General features: G+C 37.0%; 1 protein-coding gene across 8 annotated transcripts in view; it reads right to left on the bottom strand.

Moving 5' to 3' along the window:
• ATP9B (ATPase phospholipid transporting 9B (putative)) overlaps positions 1 to 13,213 on the bottom strand; it is a 169,977-nt gene that overhangs the window by 9,559 nt on the left and 147,205 nt on the right. For all 8 annotated transcript variants that reach the window (XM_074575765.1, XM_074575768.1, XM_074575764.1 and 5 more), the window contains 10 exons: positions 10,286 to 10,447; positions 8,786 to 8,878; positions 7,576 to 7,659; positions 6,865 to 7,035; positions 4,731 to 4,829; positions 2,277 to 2,366; positions 1,712 to 1,856; positions 1,316 to 1,380; positions 718 to 873; positions 504 to 568 (listed from right to left, as the gene is read on the bottom strand). In XM_074575765.1, the coding sequence (XP_074431866.1) occupies positions 504 to 568; positions 718 to 873; positions 1,316 to 1,380; positions 1,712 to 1,856; positions 2,277 to 2,366; positions 4,731 to 4,829; positions 6,865 to 7,035; positions 7,576 to 7,659; positions 8,786 to 8,878; positions 10,286 to 10,447 (1,130 nt within the window). The remainder of the gene's footprint in view (positions 1 to 503; positions 569 to 717; positions 874 to 1,315; positions 1,381 to 1,711; positions 1,857 to 2,276; positions 2,367 to 4,730; positions 4,830 to 6,864; positions 7,036 to 7,575; positions 7,660 to 8,785; positions 8,879 to 10,285; positions 10,448 to 13,213) is intronic.

Raw genomic sequence — 13,213 nt, 5'->3', positions numbered from 1 at the left:
ATGACTTGGGGAACCATTTTACTAAAGCAGCTTCTGCAACAAGGCCCGGGTGCTCCTAATCCTGCACGCATTCACCCGAAGGGAGATCTACGTGGCAGACTCGGGTGGTGCACTCTCAGAGGAAATTTCAGTCAGTAGCTTCAGCTCCATTTTTAACAGAAAAATCTGTGATTCTCACTGAGGCTTGCAGGGCAAACTGTGTAACAGCTGAAACTGCTCTCGGAGATTCCACTATTGTTTTCATGCCATATGTGAAAAAGGTTATACGGCATCTTCTTCTAAGGCCATGCAGATCCCTCTCTTCAGAGAACTGAAAATGAGGTTCCCCCCCTCATATAGCGCACATTCAACCTAGTTTGACTTTTTTTTCTTCTTTCAGATTTTGGTAGCATACCAATGATAGACATATGAAAAACGTGGCACACACCAACTACATGATGTTATTTTACAAGTTAGTTTGCTGTATTTACTACCAGGTATCGTAACTGTTCGTTTTGACTTACCCTACCATTAGGAATCCTTGGTACAAGGGAACAGATGCAAAATAGAAGACTGATGAAAATACAGCCTACAAAAAGCAGATAATTATATATATATAATATAATTCTATATATAAAACATTGCAATAAATAACTAAACAATAGTAGTTAAGATTTTGTGACATTTCAAAGACAGACATAGTGTTTTTAACTATTCAGAAAATGAAATTTTAAATACCTGCATAGTTGAAATAATAAGGCCTCGGTGCATGACAAATTGACCAAGTGCTGCTGATCTTTTGTAACTGTTTCGACCGTGTACCATCAGCAGCCTACCTATGTGTTTAAACTGTGTGATAGAAAAGTCAGCTGCTAGGGAAGCTTGTTTTCCCTCCTAGAACAAAACACAAATATTCCAAATATAAAACCCAGTGTAAAAGATGTGTTTCAAATTTCAAAATTCTAAGTGATAATTAATTTCAAAAGTCAAGTTTGCTCCTACTTCAGAGATCAAGCCTGCAAAGAGACCCAAAGGACAATTTTTTGAGCATATTCTAAGATAAACTGGCTGTAACAAATAAGTTTAATCACCTATCCTGCTTCTTTCAGGTAAATACTACGCAGAAATAACTATACTGTTTCCTGCTTTTCTTGCTTTTTGTGTTTAAAAAAATAAAGCAGAGGACACAGAGGCAAAGAAAATATTAGTTCAAAGACCAAGCATTTTTATCATCTTAGAAATTATTAATTCACTACAGTTTAAGAACAAAGCTTCTAATCCCATGTTACGAAACTACTATGTAGTACATATTTGACAATGAAACTGTTAACGTTACCTTGCCTTCAATTCCAATTCCACAGTCTGCTGCTTGGATCATGCTGACATCGTTTCCTCCATCACCTGGAAAATGTCACTGCAATATTCAGCTCTTCAGAGGTTTTACTCTCCTGGCCTTACAGTATTTTAGAAACCTCTTATGTACCTTTACATTCTTACAATTAATCTATGGATTATGACTGATTACTTCATCAGTTGCGACCTTTTTCCTGTGGACTAAGGAGAATAACCACACCTTTCTCATGGAACAGCATTTTCTGCTACAGCTACATAATACCTGGCTGTTGATAAAGTCTCTTTGGCTTTGTTTCAACTATTTCTCAATGGTGCCATCTACTGCTTATGTTTATTACAGATTTTAGCTACTGCAAATGAAGATCGCATCAACAGTTACCTATTGCACACGTGCGTTTTCCAGTGTGGTGCTGTAACAGTTTCACAATATGAGCTTTTTGGGTGGGAGAACATCGGCAGCACACTACAGCAGGACACTGACAAGCCAACTCAACAAATTCATGCTCATAATACTTTAGACAAACCTAAGGAAAGAAAATACACTTGAATTTACTTACTATTAAATAGCACTACATGTAGTCTAATAGAAAATAGTATAAAGAATTCTTTTATGAAGTTTTGCTTGCACAACATCCATTTGGGGGGAAAAAAAGACACGTTCTCCTGACTGTGGCTTTAGTATTTTAAGCTGACACTTCTCATTCATTTAGAGAGCCAACACGCTTTGGGGTTAAGAGAAGAGCTAATACTAAAGCACACTACATACAAAATCCAGAGATCAGAGAACCAACAACATTGGCACATCTAGAACATATATCCCATAATTATCACTCAGTGAAAAACAAAAGTATCTCTAAGGACAACTTAAAGTATGGGCAAATATCAGAAAAAAGTTTAAGAGCATGAAGACACTGACACTTTACTTTTTGAACATAAATTCTTACCTCAAGTGAGTCCCCAGATATCACCAAGGCACAGTCATGCTTCCTCCTAAAGGCATTTAGTTCTAAGTGAGCCTCTCCTCGAGTGGTAACCTTCAATAAAAAACACTCACTTAAAAGATTTTGTTAAAATCTTAAAAATAAAAAACCTGCCTAAGTAAATTAGGTTTCGAGCACTTGAACCCAGAAGGCCTTAGTTCTTCAACAAGTGTTTTATCCCAGTGCAAGCCCAATACCCATGGGATGTGACTACAATCCTTGAATCTTACAGAGTGAAAAAGTAACCTTCAAACAAGGAAAACCTATGTAGTCAGCTTAAGTGGTTCCTCACCAAAGTAGACCAGGGCTAAAAATTTAATGAATTAACGACATTAAAATATCTTAAATTCAAGCTGACCTGAGTCTTTCCATCGTGGCAGGGCTAGAGAAACAACAGACAAAAAACGAGCAACCCCCCCAAACTTTTATTTATTAACCAGTAAAATATGTTCTTAGAATAATGCAAAATGTTAAAATTAATAGTTCCTCCAGTTTGGGCAAGTAGACACAGATTTCAAAAGGCACAAAAATGCTCAGTAGTACGAATCCTTTTGGATCTTGCATGAGTTTGCAAACAGGATCAAATGGCATAATATAAAAGAACTATATCATAGATTTTTTTTTATTTACATAATTACTGTTTCAGAAAGGCCCAGCTATCAAATGCAAAAAATGGTCAAAGGTTCCCAAATAGATTTTGGAAGGTTTTGAGCTAGAAACACAGAACATGAAAAATGTAAATTATAATCAGATTTTGAGGAGACTGTCAGTTTTGTTTTTTTGTTTTTTTCACCAATAAAAGATCGATGTATTTTAGAACTATCATGCAAGACAACATTCCAAGCACAGAATAAAACACAAACTCTGATTACACTTCCAATTTCATCTCTGTCAGCACTTGATTAAACAGCTTCTAAGAAGTTTTGTCTTTGGCCCACTACTACCCAGGATCAGATGTAGTCCAAAGACCTTTCTCCCTTCAGATGGGCTCTACTACACATAAAATGTGAGCTACATTAAAAAGCACCTGCAAACAGAAAAAACTATACACATGCCTCAATTCAGAAATTTTTTTCCTTCTTTCCCACAATTAAACATGTAAAGAGAAAGCTCCTTGTCTGCCAACTGTTAGGAACCCTGGATGGAACTGGCCCATTATAATCCTTCTGCATTACAGAGATTAAGAGATGTCAGTACTTGGTGCATAAACAGGAAGAACATTAAAAACAAAAGGCATTTTTTAGGGAAGCCAAAGCAGTAAATAACTTTTTATTTACTAAGTTATAACTAAAATAGAAGTGTCAGAGTGCTTGGTATGTTCTTATATTAATCCAGAAGTTACTTCTTTGCAACAAATACAGCCACAGAAATAATTCTGTATAAAGCCATTTTCTAACTAATTTAAAACTTTGGATACTCTAAGTTAACACAGTTTTATGCTGATCTCTTATTACCAGTCGAGGTAATGAAAATAAAAATCTGACTCAACTAAATAGATTTTGTTCTGGAAGACTTAATTTGTGGTGTTACAACATGGAAAGGTCAACAAAAATTGATCTGAAGTTTTATCAGAAGCATTAATAATTTAATTGCAAATAGTAGTCTGCAGGGCCTAATTTGCCATTCTGATGCTTCAGAAGAAGCTACATTTACATGCAAATTATATTCATATAATTATTTCTGTAGGTGCAAGTGGTTCATTTAAAACAAACACAGACATATTATGTCTGATCACACAGCATCAGTCAAAGTCTGGAAAATCTATTTTTGTTTGGCTTCAGTAGAGTTGATGCTATGCAAATATAACCAAAATGTATACAAAAAGATATTCGGCTTACCTTTCTAACAATTATCTTAAACAGTCTGTTAATAAAATGCAACTATATATCATGATATACAAAAATATTCAAAGTTCTTCATACCGATTTGAACTATGTCTATACAGGGAATGTTGGCATCACAGTTTAATTCAGGATTAATTCTGCTTGACTCCAAAGAGTTCTATTAATAAAAATGCTAGAACAAGCAAGGACCACATTCAGATAGCCTAAATTCCTGGATACACTTTCCTGCTGGCTCAACACCTCACATAGACCCCTCTCCGTCATTATTCAGAAGTACCTTACTATGTTCTATGTATAAGTGAAGAGTGTAAAGTGCATATTGAACCTGGGTCACCCAAACATGCCTACAAACATTTCTGTAGTATATTATCAAATCTAGAAAAAAAGCACCTTTAAACAGAAGCAATGCTTTGTAATTCTACATCCCTGAATAACAACCTAAGTACTACTCTCTTGACCATTATTCTGACACTCAGTACCCATCAGTTGTCAACAAGCAGCCAACTACTAATCAAACAACATTGTTGTTAGCTGTCCTTTAATGAACCAACAAAAAAGTTGGAACTATACTTACAGGTCTGAAAATGTGAATATCTTGAGTCCTAGACACTAAGTGAGAACTTTTCGCAATGCAAGTTGCTGTCTCCAGTTTATCTCCTGTTAACATCCATATCTGCAAAATAATGTAAAAGTTTACTCCATTGGACATTAACGCGTCTGTTCTCCAAATCTAAATGACATCTCTCCAACCTTTTTCTGGTACCTTTTGGGACTGAATTACCACAGAAAACATACTGATATGAGCACTTTTAACTAAAATGAATAGGCAGATTTTACTGTGATAACACACAAAGCAGAAAAGAACTGTCTTTACTTCAGGCAGCTTCATTCTCCTTCCCTTCTCACAAGGGCCAATGTCTCAATTTACATGAAGACAAGATGAAACTCTGGAGAAACCCACTGGCATACCTGAACAGCAGGTAAAGCATAAAAGCCTTTCCCCATGGCCCTGATACTACACCTTGAGCAAAAGAGTGAGGATGCAGACAACTACAAAAGAGATAACGTTTGTCACAACAGTGTGTGACTCTAGTGAGAATCTATGCGAAAGCAGCAGCCAAGAAATGAGACAGCATATCCTAGAGGAAGAGCTACAGTCCCAATGCTCCAAAGAGGTCCTGCCCACTGACCATGCAGAACTGGGATGAAAGCATTAAAGTTTAAGGAATAAGGCTGAGGATCCATCTGTTGTTAAAGTGAGACAGCTCTCTCTCCCTCAGCCCCTTAACACCAAGAAAGTTGAAGGACAGCTGGATGAAAAACCATTAGCCCTATCCCAAACCAAACAGACCACACAGGAAGAACAACTTAAGCCACAGGAGTTACTACTGGATAGTTACTAAGCGAACAGCTGCAATTTTATTAAACTGTACGCCTTCTTTTCCTGTACATCTCAGGTAAGATCCTTTTCATTAGTGTCCAGGTGGGTCAATGAATGGACAAGGGACTCGTGTTTTCTCATCAATAACCAAATGATCTATAATTTTATGACCTATCTACAGCTACTATTGTGTTTCCAGCCAAGGCTGTTCCCTCAACCAACTTTCACATCCCTGACCAATTCCTTCTTGTTTGTTGTAGCTTGAGTAGCATCTCTCCTTTGTTGACTTCTCAATCATCTGTGTCAGGAAATTATTGTCATTGCACTTCAAAATTCTCCTGGTTTGCTTGTGCCCTCCTGTGTTGCCCTTCCAGCAGATACTGCGGTGGTTGAAGTCCAGCACAAGTTCCAGCACGTGCAAATGTGAGGCTTCTTCCAGTTGTTTGAAGAAGGCCTCTTGTACTTCTTGATCAGGCAGTCTGTAGCAGACACTCCCCATAATGTTGTCCACTAATGCCTGCCCACTAATTCTAACGCATAAATTCTCAGCTGGCTCATCATTTGTCCCAAGGCAGAGCTTCATGCATTCCCACTCGTCTCACAAAAAGGGAAATTCCCCACGCTTGCTGCAAAGCAAAATAACTTACCCTCCTTGTGAGGCTAAAAAATTGTACCTGATTCCATTTAACCAATGCAAAGGCAACACACCTTTTCTGTGCAGTTTGACACTGCTTCAAGCAAAACGTATATAATCGTGCCCACTCCTCTCAGATATTGTTCATATCTTTACTTCAAACCCTCTCTCAAATAAATGTGCATTTGACAGCTGTCTAGCACAGCCTGCCTATGAACAAAACACAGCACAAACTCTTGTGCAGATCTTTTCACACTGTCCCTTTAACGTGAGTTGGACAAACTCTGCAAGGGCAGTTCTGAATTCTAGTTCAACCAATGCACCTTTTGATCTTTGCTGAGACTTCTTTTGAGTGCCAACCCTGAAAACATTGTTATCATACGAATCTTGTGCCAATCTCATTTAGTGTCAGCTAGGGCAGTTTACTGTAGACAGTCAGGGGATACACAGTCAGGGAGTCACATACATTTATCCATTGGTAATTTCCCTACAGAAGTAAGCTTGAGATCAATGAAACCTGGAGTGGACAAAGGAACTTCGTGCACAATGTCTTGTTTGTTTCATGCCCAGAATGTGCTTAGGACTTGACATATTTCTTATGTAGAATGAACATGAATGTAATATAATTCAGGTCTTGTTAAAAAAAAAGTTGATAAATGATAACCTGTTATGTCAGCAGTATATGTTTAGTACCTTTATTCCAGCATTTCTTAGCATCTCTAGAGTTGGTCTAACATCTGCTTGCAGCTGATCTTCTACTCCAGTGAGACACAGCAACTCCATTTCTCGCTCCAAACTCTCTACAACAGCAGCAACCTTCAGGTTTCTATCATGTATGCTCAACTTTGCTTGGTTATATCGACTCTGTTTGCACAAACACAAAACCCCTTAGAGTTTGCTATGACTCATGAAGTATACATTCAGTCTACCAATCAGCTATAATACGGATTCACTAGGCTAAACATTTGTCTTTAAATGTCTTTAACGAAGAATAAGATTAAAAGAGCAAATTTTACTTTACACCCAATGTTGTGTTTTTTTCTGACAGATCACCGCAAGAGAATGCCTTCTGTAGAACTATTAAGAATTAGGCATCACAGCATCTAAGCAGGAACTGCTCTTATCTTTGAGGACAAGTAGATTTTTTAGGTCATGTTGAAGCTACAGAATTAACATTACACTAGCTTCTAGGAAAACACTGTCCAGTCACATAATAAAGCAAAACAGTATCCTATGTATGACTGCAGAACAACCACTAACGAATGACAAAATATCTAATCAATTGCGTGCCATATTGACATCTTAATCATCTCTTTTTGCCACCTTAATAGAACAAAAAAGAGAAATGTTCCCCTTGAAGTAACTAAACATGGTGAAGCACAAGATCCCTCTGTCCCCTCATACCTCAAAATCTTGATACTGTTCTTCAGTCAGTGACTTTTTGGCAACAACCAGTGTACGCAGTCCTTCTCGTGCCATATTACCACACTAAATGGACCAAACCACAGAATAATTACACAAATATTCAACCACATCTGCACGTTCTATACTATATGCTAGCAGGGGATATTGGTGTTTCTTTAGACTGTTTTTTTGGAGAAGCCACAAGCAGAATAAAAAGCAATTATACTTCAGGTCCCCCAAATGAAGTGGTATGCTATTGGTAAGCCAGTTAGATTTCCTCTCCTAGCTTAAAGAAACCTCTTTTAGGTTGAAGCTCTAAAATAAATTAAAACTATTATGAGGCACATAACAAGAGCTGTATCTTCTTTTTCCACTAAACATACCTCTTATCAGAAAAATATCTACACATTAAAAATAGCCATGGAATAGCATGTCTTAATGAAAAACAGGGCTGTCCAGTGCAAAACACTTATTGATTTGACCTCATAAAGCTAAATAAATTAAACAAGTATTTTACAATTAATTGTGCATCATTATCGCCAAAAGTAATTTTTATGACATTTTGCTAGGTCTTGAGGGAGTTTAATTTATTCACGTCCCCGAATAAATCAAACTGCCCTGCAGCAGATATTGATTCATATTGCCAATACCATTATGAACATACATGGTGTAATCACTGTATTAACATATTGTCTGTATGTAGGGTCAAAATAAGATGATTGCTGGTACTTACTAGAGCCACACAGTGGAAAAGTATTAATCAGTTTTGAAGTTCAGTCACTAACTATTTTATATTAAGTTCAATAAATGTGGCAAAAACCTATTTCAGTTTAGCTGCATCCCTTACTGAACTTCCTAATTCATAATCATACCTCACTGCAGAATTTGATATAAGAAGGGCATTTCAGGATAAATAGGTTTATAGCAGAATACTTCTCAGAAGTAATTAGGTTTTATGTGAAAGGTCAGTCAATGAAAAACAAATTTCCTTGTTTTACGTAGAAATGTGTTCTACTGTGACTACCAGCTTTGCTTTTCCTGTGGGTTGTTCAAGAATTGGGAATGATTCTAACCCCTTAAAACCCATTCAGGATATATGTAACTGGACTTCAAAACCCATTACTGCACTGGCTCAGGTTGTCCTTCGAACCTATTGCAATAATACCCAATATTTTGACTTTTTTTTATAAATTTTGATTTTGTTTCTTACCTCTTCTTCTAACCAATCATTGTACTGTACAATAGTGGACATTGCAACATCTGCACCCTTCATGTAAAATGTAATTTCTCCTGAAGATTCATCCTAAAATTTTACAAAAGAAATAAAGGGGAAAAAATCCCCCTGTTTAGACAGTCAAAACAATACCTACCAGTAACCTAACTGTCTTTTGAAGTAGTCAATGTATTACCTTTTATAAACGATGAAGTACCTTGCCAAGAGCTGGGTAAATTTTATTACTTCACGTTACTACTTCCATCGAGGTACATATTTTCATATGTACCTATTTTCTCATATAAGAGGATCAGTTCTAACTGAAGTCAATGTGAGTAACAGATTCTAAGCGTCCCTAAACTGCCCGTCTAAATTTTAAGATATCACTGTTACGCCCCCTCTAACTACTATTTTGTTTCTTTGGTGGCATTTCGTTTCTTTATGGCACAACAGAAAGTTTGCTCTGTATCTTTGAAATGCCTAAGTAATTAGAAATTTACAAATAACCTAATGTAAATGCTTGCATCCAAATCAGGAGTTTCTGAGGTATGGTCTGTCGCAGAAGGAAGAAATTCGCCTGATCTGCAAGCTTCTTAGAGTATCTCCGAACATGTCGCTATAAAACAGGCTCTTAGGGCAAGCCTCACCTAATGAAACACAGACTTGCCAAGGTCTCTCCAGACCTGAGCATGCACATATTCTGCCTGCAGTATCCTTGCCTAAGGCTGATGGCATGCCTGTCTTGTCGTCATGGACAAACAAACAAACAAAAAATCGCATGAGTTTGACACCTATTTAACTGGGACTTGGTACTGATCTAACCATTTAACAATGTTGTCTGAAGCTGTTCTGCTATGGTGTCTGACTTTAGGCAGGGAGAAGGTAGAAAGATTTAGTGCAGATCGCTTAACGTTTGCAGGGGTTTAACCTTCCTTTTAGCATGGTCTTACGGCTTCCCTTCATCTGAGGTTTTAATGATCATTACTCTGCTCCCAGCTGGGCATCTAGAAGAAAACTAAGCACATATCTCAAATCTTAGCCCTTGTGGGTTGTGCTGTATATACACGCCAGTTCAGATAGCTGCACTGGCTCTGTAAAAGCAGCAGCACTAGTAGTATAGAAAGATGCTAACTACTATTGTAAGACATTTCAGCCATGAAGCAGCAATGTATTTTGCATGAAAAAACAAATGGAAAATTAAAAACAAATGCAGCATCAGAGGCTAACTGTGAAGTAGGAAAATTAACATGTTCCCATGTAAGAGAAGAGCTCATGCTTTACTAAGCTCTCTGCAACATCAGGTTTGCCTGATTTTTCTACAATTGCTTGCTTAGTATTTCATGTATACCTGTGTCAAAGGTATATTTTCCTTTTGAAAATCTTGTGAAATGCATTCCATGAAGGATTAAGCTTCTACTTAATTTTATAAAAATAAAAACTCAGGAAAAATATTTTTTGAGAAATAAAAACCAACACCCAGTACACCCCCAAAATTACCCTAACTATGATCCCCATGCGCTTGCTCTCAGAAGTGAAGGGAAAGATCTGCAGAATATAGTACGTCAGAATGTGTCCACCAGGGGTCTTCAGCTGCATTGAGGTCAAATCCCTGTTAACCAGAGTAAGACCAACACTCTCTGTCCACTGCACCAGAGCTACCTAAAGAAAAGAAAGAAAAAAAAAGGGAAGAGGAGACATATGTTTAAGTGTGAAAGGTCTATTATACCGTTATATAGATTAGGCTAAAGCCAAAAAACTACTGCTGAACTTATTCCTGCAAATAAGGTATTTAGAATATATTGTTCAGAAATAACAATTCTAATTAAAAAACCAGAGATATATTCAATAATATTTAAAGGACATCCAATAGAAATTAGGCAAAACCAGAACACAACTCCTGTACCAACGACACTGCTATGTAAGAAAAAATTTGGGGAGTATTTCCATATAGAACATTCTATTTGTTCTACAATTACCTGCAATTTGAGACACTGTAATATGTAGTAAATAGATAAGCAAAGGATCTTATTTTAGCTTACTTTGTTCACTTACGTCGTTTTATTGCTTTGTTTCAACAATAATATAATTGAGTTCTTATCATATCAAATGAGATGGAAACCAAGGTTGCAATACTGCATCCCACAAACATGCTTGTGAAAGTCCCTTTCACAGACCCAGAAATGCTGCATTATACAATTATCACTATTAGCTACTGCTACATGACATCTTAAACGCACGCATTAGAGATTTGCTTTTTTCAAAAAAATTTTGCTGCTTTAAAGTGCATGACACCTAGCTTCTACTTTCTTCTATGTTATGCTTTCTATCAACACCACCGTGTGGTTTATTCCTTCAAAAAATTAATACTTTTTATTTTTCCAAATGCTAATCATTATTGGAAACTAGATTTTTAAATTATTAGAGGGGTAATTATATTGAAGTTCATATTATTTTTATGGAGCCTGCCTCTGCTGTTAGTCTCAGGTAAGATAAAAAAAAAATCAAGTAGTCTGATAAAAGGCATGCAAGTAGTAAAATCCCTAGATAAGACACGATGACTAATGCTCACTAAGAATTTCACCCAAAGCAAGTACATCACCATAGCTTCTATGAAAATTTAAAACTGGAAAAAAAACATTGTGTGTAAACCCCTAAGAAACTCTACCTTGTAGTGCCATTTGTGTAGGCATCACTAAATAAAAATACAGCAAGATGCAGCTACAGAAGAGAAAAGAACACACTTTGAAAAGCACCATTTTAAAAATCTCAAAAATCCCAGGAAGTCTTTTTAGAGATTTTTCTTCTTCAATAAAAGTACCATAAGCGCTGTAAATGATCCAGTACTCCCAAGGTTAATTTTCAATTTTCACAGTGAAAGGTTACTATTACATTCTGACCCGTAAATTGCATCTTTCTACTAATACCCTATCATCTCATTTGTGTCCCTTTGCAGCTAGGACTTAAGTGTTCTATATTTGGTGACTCACATCTGTTTATTATTTCGTTTATGCTTGGCTTCACTTACCATTTGAATTAGCATATTGTAGCACGGTCATTTTGGATTCTTATACCTGGCCTACACACAACTGCGTATTTATTATTTCTTTTTTCTTTTAAATTGATCAGTGCCAATACCATAGCAGAAATAGTCAATAAGGCTCAAGAGTCAAATAGATGCTTAAAAGGCAACTAAACAAACTTGAGAGCAAGGCATTAAGTTTGACTCCCGTTATTCAGAATGAATCAGAGCACCTAGACCTTATCAGCTTCCAGAACCGAGCCAGACCTTACCATTAAATATCTGAAGCTTTTAGAATATAGAAATTAAAAAAAAAAAATTACTTCACAAATGTCATGAAATTCTAAATTATTAATCTTAAATAAATATATACTGAATGGCTGTCTAAACAGAGTTCAGAAAAAGGATTCTTAAGTTAAGTCTCTCTTCTTGAGGTTTCCCCTCCACAAGTATATTCTCTTATCTTCAATATATTTCTGAAACCTTACATTAAAATGGTCTTGCAGTCTAGTGTGCATACATCAAGAACCCCGAGAATGCCAGATAAACGCAGCAGCTGTGGCTTCTACAGAGCTTGACATATTGGATGGAGGCAGACAAAGCAAAGCTTGGACAAACACAAAAGTCTTCGCTGGTCATGCTACCATTTTGCTTTAAAAAAAATCCATTCTAATTATAATTATTTATTTGCAGATAACCGTTGATTTCCTAACACAGACAGAGGAAATGTATCAAGTTTCCTGAATCCAGGTTAGGGACTTATTTGAATATTTTGTGTCTCTTGCCTGGCTTATCACCAATCTTCCCTTCTATGGAAACTGTCTGGGAGACAGGAGTACACTGACAGATCCAGGGTCCTCCCACTACTGAGACACAGGTGTGCACCTGAACACACTAGCTGTGTAGTGTTCTCACAATAGATAATGTAGGTGCAGTCTAAGAGAGCTTCTGTGGCATCTTCCTCCTCAGTAGCAATCCAAAGGTAAAGACAGCCATCCACCTCTTGCCATCCACCTCTTGCGTGGCAAGGTCAAAGCAGCAACTTCCAAATTAGGAATGAAGGTAGCAAATATCTGCATTATGAAATGGAAATGCAACAGATCTGACAAAAGCTACTGAGAAACACCTCTTGTTTAGTGTTTCTCACCCAAAGTCTTTCAGATGTGTCTATTTATCACATGCCCACTGTTGAGCTCTGGTTTCCCATCAGCAGTGTCTCTCCACTAGAGGCCACCCGATCCTTAGAGCTTCTATCGTTCACAGCCCCAAATATCAAACTCTTCAATTACCACAGCACGGATTCCATTCAAAGTCAAATTCAGAGACTTCATGAAGGAACTGTCTCAACTCAAGCAGTAACTGCGTGACCCGCAACGTAACCTACAGCAGTACCAGCTCAGGAGGTA

The sequence above is a fragment of the Larus michahellis genome, chromosome 2 (genome assembly GCF_964199755.1).
Source record: "Larus michahellis chromosome 2, bLarMic1.1, whole genome shotgun sequence".
NCBI classification, from domain to species: Eukaryota; Metazoa; Chordata; class Aves; order Charadriiformes; family Laridae; genus Larus; species Larus michahellis.
Note: the sequence above shows the minus strand (reverse complement) of the source record. Positions and strands in the feature narration are given on the sequence as shown.